At 46.6% G+C, this 22,491-nt stretch overlaps 1 protein-coding gene across 1 annotated transcript; it reads left to right on the forward strand.

Moving 5' to 3' along the window:
* The first annotated feature begins 653 nt into the window (after nucleotides 1-653).
* QRFP (pyroglutamylated RFamide peptide) lies at nucleotides 654-12,520 on the forward strand. Its single transcript, XM_053374084.1, has 2 exons — nucleotides 654-700; nucleotides 11,021-12,520. The coding sequence occupies exon 2, from the start codon at nucleotides 11,021-11,023 to the stop codon at nucleotides 11,417-11,419; it is 399 nt and encodes a 132-aa protein (XP_053230059.1). The 5' UTR covers nucleotides 654-700; the 3' UTR covers nucleotides 11,420-12,520.
* Nucleotides 12,521-22,491: the final 9,971 nt, after the last annotated feature.

Here is a 22,491-nt window from a genome sequence, read left to right on the forward strand (position 1 = left end):
CTCTTCCTTCCCTCCTTTGGCTTCACACTGTCCTCAACCACTATATGTGTCCTCAGCACTAACTACTTTTTAATTATATTGCTGAACTCCTGCAGTGGTTCTCAACCTGTGGATCCCCAGATGTTTTTGGACTACAACTCCCATAATCCCTGAGCTCTGGCCATGCTAGCTAGGGATGATGGGAGTTGTAGTTCAACAATATCTGGGGACCCACAGGTTGAGAAAGGCTGCCTTAGGGGGTCCCTTAGCTGTGGTTGCAGGGGGTTGGACTAGAGGACCCTTAAGGATCTCTTCCAACTCTATGATGCTATACTATGATAATCAGCATCACCTTCTTCATCTTCCCTGTCACTCACAGGTGACTCAGTGCTAATTAACGATATGGTCCTGGGCCTGCTTTGGGATATAAAAAACACACACAATTGAATTAAATGCACTTTTTAAAGGGGGAGCGTGAACAGCTAATCAAAAAGACTCTTTTGCCCTCAAAGAAGCCCAGTCAGATCCATGTTCCCTCCCAGACTTCAGGCTTCACAATGGAATCCTAGGCTCTGGAATGCAGAGCAATAATCTTATCAGAGGGGAGGGGAGGGTGTCTGTTTAATGAGGGGTCTTATTTAAAGAAAGGGAGACACGGGCACCTCATACACATCCTACTTTCCCACCTGGACGGAGCAGTCAATCTAGCAGAAGCAGAAAAGTAAGTACTCAAGGAAACCTGTTGCCATGTTCAGCGGAGGTGGTTTTAGGGTAGCAAGACTGGTTTGGCTGCACTGGGCGGCACGCTGCAGGGGGTGCCACAACAGTGCCGTAGAAGGGAGTATGAGAGGTGGTGTGTGTGTGTGTGTGTGTTGAATTTTAGTGTCACACAGGGTGCCACTGAAATTTGAGAGCCCAAAGTCTGCTACTGTGTTCAGAAGAAAGCTTATGCGTTTTTTTATTCATTCATTCATTCATTCATTCATTCATTCATTTGTCAAGGAATATTTTTCCCCAAGTGGGTGTTCTGTCTCGCAAAGAGTGGCATAGATGATGTCAGCTCTTGAAACTAGTTTTCTAAAGGTAAACAAATCTAGACTCCTATTTCCCTAACTTCAGCCATTTCTAGACTACTAGGGCAAGGAGATTGGCCTTGAGTTCTCAATGCTTCTTTGGAGGCTAGTAAGAGGCGACATTATGGTAGTTTATAAAATTTTGCATTGCACTGAAAAAGTAGATAGAGAAACATTTTGATCGCTCTCTTGTAACACTAGAACTCGTGAACATCCAATTAAGCTGAATGTTGGAAGATTCAGGGCAGATAAAAAGAGGGACTTCTTCCTGAAGCACAAACTATGGAACTCCCTCCCACAGGAGGCAGTGATGGCCAGTAGACCCTCCAAGTGTCCCTATTTTCCAGGGACAGTCCCAGATTTACAGAAGCCCTCCCAGTTTCTTATTTGATCCTGGAATGTCCCCTTTTTCCTTTGGGTGTCCCTATTTTCATCAGAGAAATGTTGGAGGGTATGGAGTTATCTTACCCCCGAGCCATCTCAAGGCAGCCCTGTATAGGGAAGTTTGTAATGTTTTATTGAGTTTTTTTATATGTTGGAAACCACTCAGAGTAGCTGGGGCAACCCAGTTAGATGGGTAGGGTATAATAAGGCTGTCCTTGCTCACCAACAATGAGATGCTGAAAAATCAAGAGCAGGGTGAGGTGACTCTGAGAAAGGGATGGGAAAGGATGTCATGGGACAGGGACGTGGGGGACATTTTGCAGCCAAGGGCCGCTTTCCTGTCTGTGAAACCTTCTGGGGGCCACATGCTAGCAATGGGTGGAGCCAGAGGCAAAGTGGGCGAGACAGTGGATGTAAAATGTCACCTCTGTGCAGCCGACTAGGTTCTGCATATCCCCGCTCTCGATCCTCCATGCAGGCCAGCAAGAGGCATTGTCTGAGGACAGCAACTCCCAGTGAATGGGGGAATTGGGGACCAGGCAGAGAAGCCTAAAGGGTGCATTTGGGTCCCTGAGGTCCTCCACCCCAGACTCAATAAGCCACAGAGTCTCCAGGTCTGGGCAATGTTGTTCTTTGTGACTGCTAAACAGAGGATATTCGGGGAAGTCAACCCCTGTTAGGCTCACAGTGGCTCCAGACCTGCACAGAGCCCGGCAATTCTTGGACTGTGCTGTTCCCTGCATGATCTTGATCTCCTGTAATCCAGAGAGGATTCCCCTTGCCTGGTTTCTCTTCCTTCCATCCTCCTTGCTTTCTGTCATCCCCCAAACCCTTTGCAAGGGGGCTTCTCAGCTTGCCCCACTTCCTCCGGCTCACCCCCTCCTGCAAATGTCTCCATGTATCCGTGATCACAGAATTATAGAGCTGAAAGGGACCCCAAAGTCCATCTAGTTCACCCCCTGCGATGCAGGAATCCCACCGGAAGAATCCCCAACAGATGGCCATCCATCCTCGGCTTAAAAACCTCCAAGGAAAGAGGAGGTGCCAGACCGAAATCGTTCACGTGTGTGTGTGTGTTTATGTGTGTGGTGTTTGTATATTAAGGGACATGTAGTAAAATGTGTGTGTTTGTGTGGTGTTTGTCATTGTTAACTGACCTGCGTAGGTTTGTATATTAAGGGACATGTGGTAAAATGTTGTGTAGAGAAACATTTGTGGGATATAAGGTAAAGTGAGAGCAGTGGGTGGGCTGTGAGAAGAGAATGGAACCTTGGGGTGTGCTGTGTGCTGATTGGCTGAGGATGGAGTGTGACAGGCAGGTGACAGTTGGGACAGGTGTGTGTGACAGTTAAAGGCAGTTGGGCTTTGAAGGAGGAGGGAGGAGGGAGGAGAAAGACTCCAAGAAATCCAGTTCCTCAAGACATGTTTGTGGCTTAGACAAGCTGATTTGTCTCAGGAGGGCAGTTTGGTCCCAGGGACGCCAGTTGCCAATCCCGATCTCCACAGAAGAAGGGCCTTGACAGTCTCATCTTTGGGAAGGAGCGAGGATTCTGCCCTGCTGAGGTCTTCCAAAATTTGGCAGTTGTGGTCCCAGCCAGTGTCAACAGATACAAAATCAGGTCTTTGTTATTAAGATCTCATTCCAGACATACAAATTCAAAAGAGCCAGACAAGGGGAAGGGTGAATTGTTGGCCCAGTTATCAAAAAGATCTCAGAAAATACTTTGGTCCAGGACCCTTTGTTTGGCGCCATCCTGCCAGATATGCCTGTGGGTCTCAGGATCCTGGCATGGTGTGATGTCAAATAGCAACCATGTACCATTTGCAGGGAGAGTTCCCTAGTGTGAGCCGAAAGAGAAGTGCTTTTCTCCCGTCTTATTCTTGTATCTTGTCCCCAAAATGAAAGGCTCCCCTAACCAAAATCCTGGCTACACCCATGGTTGTCACTCTTTGTGGCCGGACTTACCGTATTTTTTGCTCTATAAGACTCATTTTCCCCCTCCTAAAAAGTAAGGGGAAATGTGTGTGCATCTTAAGGAGCGAATGCAGGCTGCGCAGCTATCCCAGAAGCCAGAACAGCAAGAGGGATCGCTGCGCAGCGATCCCTCTTGTTCTTCTGGCTTCTGAGATTCAGAATATTTTTTTTCTTGTTTTCCTCTTCCAAAAACTAGGTGCGTCTTGTGGTCTGGTGCGTCTTATAGAGCGAAAAATACGGTAACTTGGCAAGATCTCCCTCTCCCCTGACTCAAGGTCTTTGATGATGACTTCGTCTGGGTGGAAGGGAAAGGGAAAGAAGAGAACGCCACTTAAGGGATGGGAAACCCCTGGAGGTGCCACACCCCACCCTCCAAAGCCCAAACTGCCCCTATTCTGTTGGCTACCAAAAGATGTTCATTTCAAGCCTGATTTCAGTGGGGGCGAAAGGTGAACCTGTGGGCACCAGAGGCGGTCTCTCCGGCCCCCAGGGTGCCTTTGGGGGGCATGTTGGCATGTCCTATCCAAGGACTGCCCCCCACTGCCTCCCAGAGCTCGGCTTTAATTGCCAAAGATGGTGGAGGCTGAGGTACGCTTCCCAAGTTCTCCTGGCCACATGAAGATCATCTTCCCAAGGGGCTCCACTGTGAACCTCCTCAAAGAGTGGAGCTCCAACGGTGGGCCCTGGGCTGGCAATTCTGCAGGTGAAACAAAGGGAAAAGGTGAGAAAGAAAGTAAAATACAAACTAACCACCTCTGCCTTCCTCCAAGTCTCCTCCAAGCAGAGGTCAGTCTCCTCCGGACTCCATTATCATCAGAGTCTTACAGGCCTCGCCATCGTCTCCCTCTCAGCAACAGAATAATTGCTCACCTGGACCCCCAGACTCGCCTGTTTCCATCTCCTGGCCACTCACAAGGGCTGGATCTTCCTTGGGGACAAAGAGGTGGACCTTGTTCCTCTTGCAGCAGTTGCCCAGCAGCTCTCGCAGCCTCTTGAAGCTAGGAGAGAACAAGGAGAAGTTAAGAAACTGGAGCCCTGGGTTCAAAACATCTCTCAGCCATCAAGCTCCCTCCACTTAGCCCATGTCAGGGAAGTCCGGATGAGGCAGAGGAGGACCGCAGCAATGGACCTGGTCATTGCCTTGGGGCCAGGGCTTCAAACTCACTGCCCACTCTTTCACTCCTGCTCCTCACTGCCAACTGCTGATCAGTTGCAGTTGGTCCCTAGAAGCCAGCAGTGAGTGATGTCACATAGGCTGGGCTGGGTGAGTCATGGTTGCCTTGACAACAGCCTCCCCACTAAAGCTGGACCACTCTGGCTCCTCCTTCAGAATGGGGAGGCAAGACCCTCCAAGTGCCCCTAATTTCAAGGGATAGTCTTGGATTTACAAAAGCCGTCCCGGTTTCTGATCTGATCCCAGAATGTCCTCCTTTTACTTAGGACATCCCTATTTTCATTGGATAAATGTTGGCGAGTATGGCTTAGTTGACTTCAAGAGAGTCTTAGGCAAATTCATGAAGCAGAGAGCTGTTGATTGCTACTATCATGCCCTGTCTCCCTATGCTTCTGGAAACAGTTGCTGGAAGCAGCAGGAGGGGAGAGGGCTCTTGTTCTTGGGTCCTGTTTGTGGGCTTTCCACAGGCATCTGGCTGGACATTATGAGGACAGGATGCTGGACTGGAGGGGCCTGATCTAGCAAGGCTCTTCTAATGGCCTACTTCTACTGTCAGAGGCAGCCAGCCACTGAATACCAGTTCCTGGGAATCACAAGTGATGAGTGAGTTGCTTTTGTGCTCTGATGTTGCTTGTGAGCTTCCCATTGGGTCATCTGGTGTGCTACTGCAAGAACAGGGTGCTGGACTACATGGGCCAGCGGCCTGATGCAACAGGGCTTTTCTGTTTTTGCTGTCTTAGATCAATTAAAATATCACAGCTGTGCTCTCCTCTTCCCAATCTTATGATATCACAAAAAGCACATTACAGTAGTACATTACATAACTGAGAGTGCATCAAGTTACAAATGCCCTTGCTTTAAATTTTTTATTTCAGTGATGTCATTTACCAAGCTATTGCATCCCTGAACAGTATCACACAACTCTTTTTCATGCAGAAGCAGACATTGAAAGATGAGGAGGATATATTTGGCAGGTTCACTCTCTCCAAGGCATTTACAGATGTATTTGCCTCTGGAATTCTGACGACTTGGATGGCAGCCTCTTGGAGTAGCCTGGCTTCAGCATGGAGAGCCAGCATGGTGTAGTGGTTAAGAGCGGTAGTCACCTAATCTGGGGAACCGGGTTCGCGTCTCCGCTCCTCCACATGCAGCTGCTGGGTGACCTTGGGCCAGTCATACTTCTTTGAAGTCTCTCAGCCCCACTTACCTCACAGAGTGTTTGTTGTGGGGGAGGAAGGGAAAGGAGATTGTTAGCCGCTTCTTCTCTCTTCATGAGGCGGGTTCCAACACAACGGACAGGTTTTTCTAGGAAGTTTTCAGTGGGAAAATTTAGGTTTATTTGCACTGGAAATATATTGCAAATTCATGGACAATGTGGCTATCAACTGTTATTAGCTGCGATGGCTATGCTCTGCCTCTATGCTCAGAGGCTTTTCAGTTTTTAAACTATAAAGTAGTGCAGCCACTGTGCACCAAGACACAGTGTGGCTCCAAAGGGTTAATAAAGCATCAACCCATCCAAAGATTTCTTTTACAAATAAGAAAGATTAATAAAAATAAATGTATCATCCACTTGTGAGTTCCATCATTATTGTTCTATATAGCCTTAAATGAGCCAGATATTTGCATGTACAGAAGGCACTGATTAACCATGCGCCTCAGCATTTGTATAGGGAATAAAATCATGCCACATATTGAAAAACAGTCAATCAAGCTCTGCCCTTTAGATACTTTTAGTTTTATGAGATATCTTTTCAAGAAAGGTTATTTGTTTTCTTTCTTTTTCTTATGGTTGAACTTTTTTTCTTAGCAAATAAATAAAAAATTAAAAAGAGTAATGCCCCTGAAAACCAGTTGCTGGAAACCACAGGGGGAGAGAGTGCTCTAGTGTACCTGTCCTGAAGCATCTGTCTGACCACTGTGAGAACAGGATGCTGGACGAGGTGGGCCACTGGCCTTATCCAGAACCCAGGGTCACCTTATCTTCTTGAAATGGCAGGCACAAAATGTATTGTGTTAGTGGAAATTCACTTGCAAAAATGTGCAGATTAGAGGAAATGGCATGCTAAAAACAAGTGTGTCATTTGGGAGAAAAGTGCCTCGGATTTCTACAAGGAACAGAATTAAACACATTTTGTTGGCTGAGGCAGAGCAGGAAACAACTAGTCTCCTCCCTCGTGCCAAGTCAAGGTACATGGAGTTAACTAAAGGCTGGCTGAATTGTTCTGGCACCTGAAGCAGAGAATCCCACAAGCGCTTCTCCCTGGGGAGTAAACATGACAATTATGATAAATTAAAGGACTTAAAATCTGCTGCCCTTTCATGACTTGAGCAGCCAGATGCAAAGGGAGGCAGAGTTGCTGCATTTTTAACAGTTATCTAGAAGAGGAGATTTCAGGGGGTGCAACTTGAAGCAATGGGGAAATTAATTAATTTATTTTGTATTCATATTCCATCTTTTCTCCAAGGAGCTCAAGGTGGCATACATGGCTCTCCCTCTCCCCAGTTTATCCTTACAGAAACCCTGTGTTGTAGGTTAGACTGAGAGGCAGTGACTGAGCTAATGAGCTTCATGGCTGAGTGGGGGATTTGAACCCTGGTCTCTTAGGCCCTAATGCAACAACCACACCACACTTGCTCTCCAAATAAAATAAATCTATCTCCAGTCTGTGCTAGTTTTACTTGGGTTCATATACCTGTTTTGTTTCTGCATTAATCTGAGATTCTGTATTTTAAACTCCACATGAAAATCTGTACTTAATTATTTGGGGTTGTATGCAATGCTAGTCCTACTCAGAATAAATTTATGGAAATTTATTGCAGTGGCTAACTTAGGTCCATCAAGTTCAATAGGTCTGCTCTGGGTAGAACTTAGCTGGGTAGCAACCCACATAATTTTATCACATAATTTTATTTACCTTGAAATCCACATTTCATCTCAATATACACATTAAAATATATCCATTTTTAATGCCTTTTATTATTTGAACCGAGAATGTCAGGCTTGGGGCATGAGTGTTAAGGGCTCTTCCATACTTTCATTTAATATAGCTAATAAGCTTTCTGTACCTCAATTAATCATCTGTTGTCTATATTACATTCTTCTCCAAATTGCTGCCTTCTCACACCTTCCTGTCCTTTTCTCATACTAATTTCTTTTTCAGAGTACCCCTGGTATGGGGGGGGGGAATCTGGATCAAGGGAGGGGAACATATAGGAAGGCAGTGACTTGCAGGAGAGCACCATGTGGACAGCAGTACATGTGAGAAGGATCTAGGGGTGATAGTAGACCACAAACTTAGCATGAGTGTGATACTGCAGCCAAAATGGTGAGTGCTAATCTAGGCTGCCATCAATGGAAGTCTAGTGACCAGTTCAAGGGAAGAGATAGCACCACTCTATTCTGCCTTGGTCAGACCGCATCTGGAGTACTTTGTCCCACAGTTTAAGACGGATATGAACAAGCTAGAATGTGTGCAGAGGAGGGTCTGGAACCAAGGGTCTGGAAACCAAGCCTTATGAGGAATGGTTGAAGGAGCTGGATATGTTTAGCTTAGGAAAGAGGAGACTGAGAGGAGATATGGTAGCCATTTTCAGATATCTCAAGGGCTGTCACATGGAAGATGGAGAAAGCTTGTTTTCTCCTGTACTGGAGGGTAGGACCTGAACCTATGGTTTCAAAAGACGAGAAAAGAGATTCCAACTAAACATTAGAAAGAACTTTCTGATGGTGAGAGCTGTGCAACAGGGGAATGGACTCCCTCAGAAGGTGGCAGACTCTCCTTCCTTGGAGATTTTTAAGCAGAACCAGGTTGGCCACCCATCAGGGATTTGTTAGCTGTGATTCCTGCCTTGCAGGGGGTTTGGACTAGATGACCCTTGGGTTACCCTCCCAACTCTGCAATTCTTTGATTCCATGACAACAGAGAATTAATGAAGCTACATGAAGTTTTGTATCCAGATTAATTGGCAGTATGGATGAGCCCTCTTAAAGTGGGGTTTGCATTTGGCATCAAATCTGGGACCAAATGATGCACTACTGGAAACAGCATCACTCAGGAGTTCCCATTAAGGCCTTCCAAGTGGAGCCAAACTTTCCTGCAAGGACTTCTATTCAGTGGTAAATTCCATGCCGAATGGAAACTCTGATTGCCGCATGAATCTTCCTTTGCAAACACTGCTCAATTCAAGCTACACCTGTTAATGAATACTTTCCCCCTTGAAATTGAGCATGGGGGGAAATCTCACTTCTGTTATTTTACCCACTTTCTCCGTCAACCCACCCAGTACTGGCATGCAGCCCACAGAAGGTTTCCAATAAGGGGGTGTGACCCCGCAGTGCTGAAAAAGACCCCTCCACCCTAAGCTAAGCCATCATTCATTCACTGTATTGTGCTAAAAAAAAAAATCTATCATTACCCTTGTTATTTTATCAACTGCTGTAATTTTATTATAATATAGTTGCTGTTGAAACATAAAAATCTATGTCTAGGGAAGAAGAAGATACCTGTGGTGTGTCAAGGGTTTGCAAAGCTTTACACGAAAATTCAATAAATGTTTTAGACTATTCTGTATCTCACCCTACGAGACAAGAATGAACTCTGCGAGAGAAGTAGGGCGCACAATTTTGCAGTGCAAAAAGGAAGAATTCATTTCACAGCAGGAAAGGAAAAGGGGGGATAACTGTGTATTCCAAAAGTCCACATTTCAGCGGTGAGCCTTTGCTCAAAGGGGGCTCCATGCCAACCCCTCAAAACCATCCGAATAATTGCGACCGGAATTGACTCTCTTTCAGCCTCAGTTTGCCAAAGGAAGCTGTCCAGATCTCTTGATTAATTTGTTTTCCTGCATTCTGGTTTTACAAGGCTCCTGTTGAATCCACATGGTGCTAATGGAGCGACAGAGTCGGCAATCTGGGGAGTGGAAGAGGTCACAGGCCAGATCAAGCCATGGGGCAATTTTAACTAGCCAATCCAAATTTTAATCAAGATATACTAATAAAAGAATGAAAGGGAAAAAATGCCTGCTGCTTCACTCAGAAGCAAAAGAATAAAACTTCTAAGCAGTAAAAAAAATAAGAGCCCAGACTTCCTCTTGGATTTTGTAGGAGAGTAAGGCAGTCATTCAGTGGTGCAGCACATGAAGTTGTAACAACAGCAGCAATAATTTTAATGTGTGGCAGAGAGCAGTCCTAATTCAAAGGCTGGAGAGGAGGGGGGCCAGGAGACAAGATGGGGTGGCTTGCTGAAGACTCCAGGGAGTCTCCTCCTCCTGCTGTGACCAGTTCCCCTCCTGCCTGGTCTCCCAGAACACATAGAGAAATGAGAAGAACAGATTGGTTGTGTTCAGACACAGTCTCAGAATGCTTGGGGGAAAGACCCTAGAGAGGAAGAGACTAGGGCAGCTGTGGGAAGACCTACTGGGAAGAGTTGCTGGGATCACTACAGCTGCACTATTTGGGTTTCTTTGAATAAAGAGTTAACTTCACCGACACCAGTGTTTGTTTATTGCTGACCTTCACCTGACTCTAGCTCCTGACAGGCTTAACCATCAGAGGAGGGAGGGAGGAAAGGTGGGATGAAGGCCAGTGCTGCTCACCTCTCCCCGCAGCTCCCATTGCACCACCGTGAGAGGTCAGGCTGCCTCTCCCCCTTGCTCCCCTTCCCCACTGCCTTTCCCCACTGGCCAGGGGAATTCAGGACTCTGCTTGACATAGTGAGAAGCCATGATGGTGCAAGGATTTTTGTGACAGTCCCATTATTTTTAGGGCAGTTGGAGACTATGTTGGCCACTATGAGAACAGGATGGGCCCTTGGCCTGATCCAGAATGAATATTCTACCTCCACTGTTGGAAACATCAAACCTCTGAATACTAGTTGCTGGAAACCAAGGATAGGAGAATTATTGAGAGTTGTTAGGAGATCTTTATTCCCGTTCCTGGAGCTATAATTCCCAGAGTTCCCTGAGAAGAGTGATTGATTGTTGAACTAATGGCTCTCAGTACCCTTATATACTTATAAGCAGTTTAAAATGTGAATAAAACAATGAAATTGGGGGGGGCTGTTAAAAATATGTATTTAAAACATTCAGAGAATAATTAAAATCAATGATAAATTTAAAAATGTGAGTAAAGCACACAACTCCTAGAGTGATTTGACAGTCAATCTCTCTTCCCAGGGAATTCTGGGAACTGTGAAGAGAATAGTGGTTCTCCTACCACCACTCAGCACCCTTAACAAACTCCAGCCTCCGAGAATTCCTTGGAAGAAGCCATGATAGTTTAAAGTGGTATCATAGTTTTGAATGCAGCCACTAGCTCTTCCCTTATTCATTATAAAGTACAGAGGTGTTTGTGGTGTGTGTTTGTGTGGTGGGTTGAGGACTTGTCTAGGGATGCCTAAATCCAGTGACATGTCTTTCACTCTTTCTCCCCAGATGAAGGCCTCCTGCCTCTTCTCCTGCTTCTCCCTGCTGAGCTTCTGTGTCTGTTTCCCCCTGGATGAGGGGCAGGCATTGGGCCAGAAGGCCAGCCTCTGGGTCCCCGGAGCTGCCAAGTGGAAGTGTTCGCCTGGAGACCTCAAGTCCCTCCTCAGCATCGCCAGGGAACTACAGGGGTTTGAGAAGGAGCGAGCTGGCATCCGCCTCCGCTTCGGGAGGGAGAGAGGAGGAGGTCCAGAAGATGAGAATGAAGCCGCCAACTACCTGCCAGAGGAGGCAGGTGAGAAGAGGGCTGGCACTTTGGGGAACCTTGCTGAGGAGCTGAATGGCTACAGCCGGAAGAAGGGAGGCTTCAGCTTCCGCTTTGGGCGACGGAGGACAACAGCTCTCTTCTGAAGTCCACTGTCCACCCACTTCGGCTGTGGAAGTCCTTCCTTATCTGTCCTGTGCTACATCTTCAACACTCTTGGGATGACCAGCAGTGCCCTCACCCCTGATTTCATCCTTCTGTTGCCTCATACAACACAAGCATTTCTCATTTTCCTGTTCCCTATTCTGCAAAATCTTGTTTTTCGCAAAAGGGGGTCAAGAAGGGATTGATTCCACAACAGTCTCCTCCTTTCCACTGACTTCAGCTGTTCTCATTCGGCAGCTCAGTCTCAAGGCTACTTCTGCGTGTTTTGCAGGAAGGGAGAACAGTGCAGAAGAGATCCCCCCCCCAACGCTACAATTTCCCCCCTGCAATGCCTGACCGTAAAGGAACATTGGGAGCATAGATCACAGTCTTCATTCATGGAGGGCACCTCTGAAACTCAAGAAGACCTGGCTGGTGCTTTTAAGAACTGAGCAAATGCTTGAGAGAAAGAGTGGGGAACGGTTTTCAGCTCAAGGGCCACATTCCCTTCTGGGAGTCATGGGCCAGTGGTGGGTGGGGCCCAAAGCAAATGTGGGTGGAGAACCAAATGAAAATTTCACCTTTGTACCATAGCTTAGTTTACACCCACCCACCCCTACCTTTATACTGCAGCCAGAGCAAGCAAGAGGCACTATTGGAGTTCAAGGATACATATTCTAACCATGCAAAATAAAGGGGGGGGGGAGTTAGGGGTGTGGCCTGGTAAGAGTAAGTGTGGAGTTGGTGTAGCCTTCATAGAGTTCTGAGGGCCAGACAGGGAGCCCTTAAGGGCCATGACCACTCTCCTTTATTTCTGACACAGTATCCTTGTGGAAGAATGAGGTGGAGGGGGTTTGCTTTCTGGGTTTGGGGAGAGAGATCACCCCTTTTTGGAGATGGGTAGAACTGTGAATTGAAGTTTTTCTCCATTTTTAATTTCTCCAACCAGCTCTCCACATTTCCACAGCCTGTGGAAGACCGCTATTCCTTTAAGTTCTCATGAAAAGTCATTAGCATTTTTATGCACGTTCTCCTAATTGATACGTTTGAAATATTTTTCCACTAACAGGCATTGTTTCACAAAACAATTTCCCCTAAAACAACACATATTTGTATGCTGTTTTGTGGATGTGTGCATCTTTACTCACGTTACTCCAGAAAAGGGCAATGATTGGCAAGAACTGCATCACTAAATTTGGAGAAGGGCTGCAGTGCAGTTTCTGCATTGTTTCTGAAAGTGCATATTATGTAGGTTTGCCTTTAAGTGAGCTGCATTTCTTGCCCATTCCCTAGCTACCAGTTGTGATAGCTATGTTCTCCTTCCACGTCAGAGGCAATATATCTATGAATGCCAATGGCTGGGAACCACAACTGGGGAGAGTTGCTCTTGTGCTCAAGTTCTGCTTGGGAGATTCCCATAATGAACATCTTGTTAGCCACTGAGAGAAGAGAAGGACAGACTGGATGGGCCTCATTCAGCCTGATGCAGCAGGGAATGCAGGACAGTTTTAAAAGGGGATCAGACATGTTTATGGAGGGCAAAGCTACTGGCCAAAATGGTAACACTCTGCTGCAACGAAGACAGTAATGTATCTGAATACCAGTTTCTGGAAGCCACAGAGGGAGGAGTGTGCTATTGTGCTTGGGTGCTGCTTGTGGGCTTCCCATATTGGGTATCTGGAAGCCTGTGAGCAAAACCTAACACAAGACCACTCTCCTGTGCTTTCCAGCAACTGGTATACAGAAGCACTGCTGCCTCTGCCCCTTTCTCAATCTGGCTCCACCTCCTTCTTGAATCTCAGGAGACTTGAAAATCATAGAACCATAGAGCTGGGTCCCCAAAGGGTCATCTAGTCCCACCCCCTGCGATGCAGGAATCACAGCTACTCGGTAATCGAGGCGTGGAAATGGCATAATCAAAATCTGTGTGCCAGTTATCGATTGCAGACTGAAATGACTGAAATAAATATTTGCTTGTTCCTCCCTCTGGTTTAAAGGAGGGAACAGAATCCCCACCCCCACCCCACGTTCTGCAGAGCCACAACTGAGCATTGCTTCACCACAGAAGAATAATCAGAAGATGAAATCTGGAGCCAACCAGTTAGTATGACTTTCCCTGAGCCCAGTGCAGTTTGGAAACTCTTTCATTGCAGCTGGTTGGAAAATTGACAGGCTGGGTATTTATTAAGGATCTGAGTGCTTAAAGAGTGTTGCGGGGTGGGTTATAAAGTAAGAGGGCTGTCTCCATGGCAACATCAATTAAAAGCTCCCAGCAGCTTTGCTGTTCAATCAAACCATACATTGGGGTTGTTTTCTGAAACAGAGCTCTCCAGTGGGATGAGATTAAAAGCAGGGTTTGTGAGGCATCCCCTGCACCCAGCCTCTGGTCATCTTCCTTTGCAACCTGGCTGAAGAAGCAACAGGAGTCATTCAGCCAACCATTTCCGGAGCAGCAAAAAGACAGGTGCTCTCAGGACTTCAGCCCTCTGTGGGTCTTGAACTTGAGATAGGAGGAATGTCAGGCTGGAACTTGGCCTAGTCCATAGCCTCTGTCACTATCCAGATCTGTGCTTGCCTCCATGTCCAGCATCCACAAGTTGGACACAGCTGGCAATTTGCTGATCTCTAGGAGAAAAGCTGGTGCTCAGCTGTGGAGGATCTGCTTTGCACACAGAAACTCCCAGGTAAGTCCTCGGAATCTCTAGGTAGGGCAGAGAATGGCCTCAAAAAGGATATTGCAGGGTTGGGAAAGCTTCAGAAAAGGGCAAGCAAAATGATCATGGGGTTAGAGAATCTCCCCTATGAAGAAAGGTTGCAGCGTTTGGGACTTTTTAGTTCAGAGAAAAAGGTGAGTGAGAAGGGACATGATAGAAGTTTATAAACTTGGTGGTATAGCAAAAGTGGGTAGAGACAAGTTTTTCTCCCTCTCTCACAACACTAGAAATCACGGACATCCAATGGAGATGAATGTTGGAGGATTCAGGGCAGATAAAAGAAAGGAGTTTCTTCACGCACCACAGTTAAACTGTGAAACTTGCTCCCATGGGGGGGGCAAACAGCCAGTAGTTTAATTCTTTATTGACAAAGAAAGCACCAACCTACAGTAGCTCCAGAGGTGAATTAAACACACACACACACACACACACCAGGCTAATGCTCTGAGCTGGATGTTGGAGCAACAGGCACAAGTAACCTGTGACTCCTTTGACATGGAAGCTGTTGCTGTGCCTGCTGCTTTCTGTCCCCAGGCACCTTCTCTGCTTCAGATCCTGGCGTGTCCTGCCCTTCCTCACCCATCTCTGACTGCTCAGATCTCTTCCCATCCTCCAGCTCTGGCTCCTGCCTTGTAGGAGGCACAAACCCCCATAAATTGCAACCCATTTCCTCTGGATCAGCCTCTGGCCACGCTAACCCTTTCACCATTCCATAGAGCCCCACCATTCTTTAACAGCATTTCTGTCTTCTCCATGCACGAGATATACTACTTGTTTATTCTTCCTCTTGGTTTGAGCATAGCTGAAGAAACGTTTTGAAAATTATTTTTAACCTCTCTTGCAAGCCTGACCTCCTTCCTGCAGCTGTTGGCTGCTCGTATATACTCTTTGTGGTTTCCCTTTTCTTCCATTTCTTATACATGCCCTCAGATCTCAGCTCATCTGTAAGCTCCTTATGTAGCTACACCAGTTTCTTCAGATGTCCAGAACTGGACAGTACATCCAAGAGGGGTCTAATACACTCATTTCCCTTGATCTTGATGCTATAGTTCTGTTGATGCAGCCTAGACTTTCAGCCAGTAGAAATAGAGGAAAACAATAGAATGGGAAAAACCAGAGATCTGTTCAAGAAAATTGGAGATATGAAAGGAACATTTCATACAAAGATTACCATAGTAAAGGACAAAAGTGGTAAGGACCAAACAGAAGCAGAAGACATCAAGAAGAGGTGGCAAGAATACACAGAGGAATTATACCAGAAATATATGGATGTCTCGTACACTCCAGGTAGTGTGGTTGCTGACCTTGAGCCAGACATCCTAGAGAGTGAAGTCAAATGGGCCTTTGAAAACACTGCTAATAACAAGGCCAGTGGAAGTGATGATATTCCAGCTGAACTATTTAAAATTTTAAAAGATGATGCTGTTAAGGTGCTACACTCAATATGCCAGCAAGTTTGGAAAACTCAGCAGTGGCCAGAAGATTGGAGAAGATCAGTCTACATCCCAATCCCAAAGAAGGGCAGTGCCAAAGAATGCTCCAACTACCGCACAATTGCACTCATTTCACGCACTAGCAAAGTTATGCTTAAAATTCTACGAGGCAGGCTTAAGCAGTACAGTGGTACCTCGGGTTACATACACTTCAGGTTATGTATGCTTCAGGTTACAGACTCCACTAACCCAGAAATAGAACCTCGGGTTAAGAACTTTGCTTCAGGATGAGAACAGAAATTTTGCTCCGGCAGCGCGGCGGTGGCAGGAGGCCCCATTAGCTAAAGTGGTGCTTCAGGTTAAGAAGAGTTTCAGGTTAAGAATGGACCTCCGGAACGAATTAAGTACTTAACCCGAGGTACCACTGTATGTGGACCGAGAACTCCCAGAAATGCAAGCTGGATTTTGAAGGGGCAGAGGAACCAGAGACCAAACTGCAAACATGTACTGGATTATGGAGAAAGCTAGAGAGTTCCAGAAAAACATCTACTTCTGCTTCATTGACTATGCAAAAGCCTTTGACTGTGTCGACCACAGCAAACTATGGCAAGTTCTTAAAGAAATGGGAGTGCCTGATCATCTCATCTGAGAAATCATCTCATCTCATCCTGAGAAATCTCTATGTGGGACAAGAAGCTACAGTTAGAACTGGATATGGAACAACTGATTGGTTCAAAATTGGGAAAGGAGTACGACAAGGCTGTGTATTGTCTCCCTGCTTACTTAACATATGCAGAATTCATCATGCGAAAGGCTGGGCTGGATGAATCCCAAGCCAGAATTAAGATTGCCGGAAGAAATATCAACAACCTCAGATATGCAGATGACACAACCTTGATGGCAGAAAGTGAGGAGGAATTAAAGAACCTTTTAATGAGGGTGAAAGAGGAGAGCACAAAATATGGTCTGAAGCTCAACATCAAAAAAACTAAGATCATGGCCACTGGTCCCATCACCTTCTGGCAAATAGAAGGGGAAGAAATGGAGGCAGTGAGAGATTTTACTTTCTTGGGCTCCATGATCACTGCAGATGGGGTGACAGCAGTCACAAAATTAAAAGACGCCTGCTTCTTGGGAGAAAAGCAACAATAAACCTAGACAGCATCTTAAAAAGCAGAGACATCACCCTGCCAACAAAGGTCCGTATAGTTAAAGCTATGGTTTTCCCAGTAGTGATGTATGGAAGTGAGAGCTGGACCATAAAGAAGGCTGATTGCCAAAGAATTGATGCTTTTGAATTATGGTGCTGGAGGAGACTCTTGAGAGTCCCATGGACTGCAAGAAGATCAAACGTATCCATTCTTCAGGAAATCAGCCCTGAGTGCTCACTGGAAGGACAGATCGTGAAGCTGAGGCTCCAATACTTTGGCTACCTCATGAGAAGAGAAGACTCCCTGGAAAAGACCCTGATGTTGGGAAAGATTGAGGGCACAAGGAGAAGGGGACGACAGAGGACGAGATGGTTGGACGGTGTTCTCAAAGCTACAAACATGAGTCTGACCAAATTGCGGGAGGCAGTGGAAGACAGGAATGCCTGGCGTGCTCTGGTCCATGGGGTCACGAAGAGTTGGACACGACTAAATGACTAAACAACAACAGACTTTCAGCCTAGTCCTGAATACCCAGAAATGGCAGAAACGGCACTAGGAAAATATGCTGGGCCACTGAAGATCCAAGGGACAGAGTCAAGTTCCCCACCACCACTGGCTGAGACCACTGGCTGCACCCTTTTAGTCTAGAGGTGTAGTCTAGAGGTGCAAGCAGAGCGTAGGGATATGAGGCTGCATTGGGGAGGGGGCAAAGACCCTTTACAATTTTTTCTGCATCAGGGCCCCTGCCTCAAGCATCCAAAAACTACCCAATCAGCATGAATGGGGAGCTTTTTAGCCAGTGGTACCCATCAGAATGAAAGGAGACAAGTCAGCCACAGAGGATGGGCTCCGAGAGTCACTCTGGAAAGGTGAGTGGAAAGAAGACTAAAATCACTAAAGGACTCTGCAATTCAGAATATGCCACTTCACTGCAGACTGTGGGACAATATAAAGATTATGGATGGTGGGGAGAAAGTGGATATAATAATGTCCCCCATCCTTTTGGGGAAAGAGCTAAGTTTTCAGTAGGAACAAAGGAAGTGATCGTATGATATAGGCACAGGATTTTCTGTTAAATCTCTATCTTGAGCTTATCTGCATGGATTTTTTTCCTAACTCCTGTTTTGCTCCTTGCTCTCAATGAGTTGTTTGTTACCAGCTCTGCTAAAAGTGCAAACAATTATCATATATTATGTGTGTTATTATACGCCTCTCCACTTGAGGCTTCCTAAAGGAACCAGCGCATAAAATGTATATACACACAACAATGCAAATAACTTATGTGTTTGTGTTCTTATAAAACTGTGGCAGAAATATAGTACTGGATGAGGCTGGACTCTTTTAGATGGATTATAAATTTAATAGACATACTTTAGCATCCCATTTGGCATATAATTAGTCAGGCAATGCATGAATGGCTTAGACGTAAGCCGACACTCAATGAAAAAGGCGGTCCAATGCAGGCGAAGCCAAAGTCTGTGCCTGAATCCATTTAAAGGACATACATAGTCAAACTAGATGGAACTTGCTCCCGCAGGAGGCATTGACAGCAAACAGCTTGGATGGATGGCTTTAAAAGAAGATCTGTTGATGGCTACTAGCCCCAACGGCTAGGCCAAGCCTCCACAATCCAAGACGGTAAATGCTTCTGAATATCAGTAGCTGGAAAACGCTGGAGGGGACTGCACTGTTGTGCTCAGGTCCTGCTTGTGGCCTTCCCTTTGGAACATCTGGTTGGCCACTTTGAGGATGCTGGACTAGATGGGCCATTGGCCTGATTCAGCAGCCAGGCTCTCCTGTTTTCCCTCCACTGTGGGAGGCAATATGCCTCTGAATACTAGGTGCTGGGATCCACAAGCGGGGAGAGTGTTGTTGTTGCTCTGAGGTCCCATTTACAGGCTTTCCACAGAGGCATCTTGTCAGCCACTATGAGAACAGGATGCTGGACCAGATGGGGCACTGGCATGATAGCAACTGCCATCTACATTTTGCAACCCTGTCCAAATGACCACAGGTTTCAGCCGCACCTCCAAACATATTAAGTGAGGTAGGAGAGCTTCTTCGGCCCAAGGTCCATGTTCCCTTCTAGGCAACCTTCTGAGGGTCGTGTGTCGGGGTGGATGGGACCAGCAGCAAAAGTGGGCACGGTATAAAATGTTTGCTTACACAAACCCTTTTCTATGCTCCATCCAGGCAAGCAAGCTGCATGATCAGGGATCAGGGTTAAATGACACATTGCATGCAGGCAAAAACTCTCTAGAAAGGTGCAAAGCAGGATCAATTAGAGATATGGCCTGGGAAGAACGGGCATGGCTGTGGAGTGAGTCCCAAAGGCCTGGCAGAGAGGCCTGGAGGGTTGCATTAGTCCTTGGGCCTCAGATTTCTCCTCACCTGTGTTTTAAAGACAGCATTCAGGGTTGCAAGCTTCAGAGAACCCAGCTTGAGATTCTCTTCACAGAGACAGCCCCACAAATTTAAACACTCTCCTTGCCACTTTTGGTCCAATATCAGATTATCATAATGTGAAGGGTGTGAAGGGGACACCATCCGTCACTTCCAAGGTAGGCCAGCAAAGCAGGAATTAAGTCTCAGGTCAAGCTGAGCAAAAGGAGGGCAGGGAGCTAAAAAAACAAAAAATCTGCAGAAGTATCATACCAGGGGGGGAAAACCCATAGAAAGGACAGTAAAAAATAAAAATAAACCACCCTTCTTCACGCATGGATCCAAGAGCCAAACTTAGCTTCAAGGAGAGAGGGTTCTCACGCAGGTGGAAGAAGATCTGCCAGGGGAATAGAAACCAGGGAGGGAAATTCTGCTGGCTCAGTTACTTTTGTCAATTTCAGATCATATTTTCTGGGTAGGAAAAAAGCAACACAACAACAACAACCCTTCTCTCTGCCATCCTCCCTCCACCAACCTTCCCCCCCCGCCAGTGATGAAAGAAGTTTGCCAAGAAAAGCGAGGGCACAGGGGCTCGGCTGACCCAGCAGATGTAAAGCTGTGCTCCCACAAAGAACATACGTCTATGAACACAACAAAAGCCCTGCTGGATCAGGCCAGTGGCCTGCCTAATACAACCACCAGCTTGTACCCCACCGTCTGGTATCCAGAGATAGTTTCCCTGGGTGTGGAGGTTCTATTGCAGTAGACCTCCATATGGAGAGTCCTGCTGGACCCATCTAGTCAAGCATCCAGTTCTCACAGTGGCCAACCAGACGCCTGAGGAAAGTTCTCAAGCAGGAGCTGAGCACAAGAGCACTCTCTCCTCCTGCAGTTTCCAGTATCTGGTATTCAGTAGTAAAGACCCCCCAATGAAACCCGATAGCGAGCCACTGCCAGTCAGATGGGCCAATTGTCTGACTTGGTAGAAGTAAGTTTTCTATGCTTCTGTTTAAATGAACCCTTTATCTGGATCCATGAGGACTAGAATCTTACTTTTTTACGGGAAGTGCTGAAACAGTGTTTGAGCCCTTGCTTTGCATGCAGAAGCACCAACGTTCAATCCTGGCATCTCCAGGTGGATTTGGGAATGTCCCATCTAAAACTCTGGAGAGCTACTGTCAGTCAATGCAGACAGTACTGAGTTAGATACACTGGCTCAGTTTAAAGCAGATTCCTGGCTTCCTTTCCACATCTCAGTGATATGCTGAAGATGTTTCCCAAGGCTACTACACACTGTGCAACCTTTTACCATCTATGTAACAACAACAGTAGCAAAAAAAATCCTGCCCTCCCCCCAAAAAACCCCCAGAGAATGTTTTTTCTCCCCACTCTCTCTCTTTCTTTGTTAAGTTTTCCAGCCAAGCTGCCTCTGAAAAAGGGAGGGCCAGCATTCAAGGCTGGCCCTGACAGCAAACATTACCATTTCAACTACGTACTTCACAAAGCAAGCAAGCTGCTATCCTCTGCACTCCCACCCCCCCAGCCAGGGCGCTCTCTCTCGCTCTTGCTCAGGCTCAATAACCCTGAAAATTGGAGCTATCAAACTGTTAAATGCATCGATCTGTTAAATCAACTCCCACCGTATTAGGCTAAGTTTAGGCTTCAACCCAATTGCCACCACTTTCGTCCAACCCACCACTCCCAGCTTGATGCGCTTAGCTCCTTTGGGGAACCTTCCCTCCCTCCCACATGCAGCCAGATAAAACACACGGCAGAAGCTCAAATGCCTTCCCTGAAATGCCAAAGATCACCTGAAAAGCTCACACTAGGAAGCAGCTGAACCCCCTTCTCTCTCTCTCTCTCCCAACCAGCCCAGGAAATTCCCACCTGCCAGAGCCAATGAAACACCGAGCTAAAACTGGTCAACGGCTGTTAAATTCTCCCTGCCGGCCTTATATGCCAGAGATATAAAAATGAAAATCATGCTCAGCTTCTCATCTCTTGAAGGGGCACAGGCATAAGGAGAGCCCAATGGCCCATCTTAGGCCAGCAAGCACCCTGTTCTCACAGTGGCCAAACAGATGCCCCAAGGAGAAGTCTACAAGCAGGACTCAAGCACAAGATCACTTACTCCTCTTCCGGTTTCCCAGCAGCTGATATTCAGATTCAATGTGGCCTCTGACCATGGAGGTAGAGCATACCCATCATGGCTAGTAGCCATGGATAGCCTCCTCCTCCTCCTCCATGAATATGTCCAATTATATTTTAAAGCCATCCAAGTTGGAGCCCATCACTGCCTCTTGTGGGAGTGAGTTCCACAGTAACTATACATTGAGCTGTGTGAAAAAGTCCTGAATCTTCCAACACCCAGTTTCACTGGATGTCCCCCTTCTAGTGTTAGACCAGTTTTCAACTGGTTTTCCAAATCAAAACCAGTTTACGATCAGCCGCAGGGTGGGCCCTGAAAACACACATCTCGGATGTCAAAGGCCAGGGTAAAGAGGTGCATTTTCAGCATTTGTCAAAAGCTGTATAGCGAAGGTGGTGGACATACCATTGTGGGGAGCAAGTTGCACAGCTTAGGGGCTGCCACAAAGAAGACCCTCTCCTGGGATGCCACCACCCCAAATCTATGAAGGTGGTGAAGCTATCAAGAGGGCCCCTTCTCTGACGATTTTCAAGCCAGGGAAGGGACTGTAGAGAAAGAGGCTGTCTTTCAAATATTTGGGACCTAAGCTATTTAGGGCTTTAAACAATAGTGTGTGTCTGGAATTGGGCTTCGCTGGCAACCAAAACAGCTGAGATCTGAAGGGAACCCCAGCCAGCAATGTGGGTGCTGCATCTTGGACTAGTTGACATTTCCATCTTCAAGGGTAGCCCCACAGAGAACGCACCGCAACAATCCAGTCCAAAAGTTACCAGAGCATGGAGGACCATGGCCAAGTTATCCCTTTCCAATATAGCCTATTGTTCAAAGGCAGAGTTGCATTTGTTGCCACCCCTTCACACACTTTTGCCTCTGGCCCTCCTCATCCCTGGAATGCTGCTCATGACGATTGTGGTCGATGGCCTGAGGGGGGTTCCCAACTCCTGAGAGATTCTTATGCTTGCCCCAGAATTAGATATAAGGTTACCAAAGCTCTAGCATTGCCCTTCTCGCTGATGCACTAGCATTCTATGTGTGAGAATTTTTTTCTGGGGAGGAGCTTCACCACATCTTGAGACCTGTTTAGTCTATCCAAAAAATGTCAATTTTGTGTGTGTGGACTTCTGAGCAGGTAGAAGACTCCCCTCCCCAGAAATTCAGAGAGATAAAAGTGCTGCTTCCATGCTGAATCCCACAATGAGGCTGTGCAGCGTACCGTCAGGTGTTGAAGGGTGTCAACCTTCCTAT

This window comes from Podarcis raffonei, chromosome Z (genome assembly GCF_027172205.1).
Source record: "Podarcis raffonei isolate rPodRaf1 chromosome Z, rPodRaf1.pri, whole genome shotgun sequence".
NCBI classification, from domain to species: domain Eukaryota; kingdom Metazoa; phylum Chordata; class Lepidosauria; order Squamata; family Lacertidae; genus Podarcis; species Podarcis raffonei.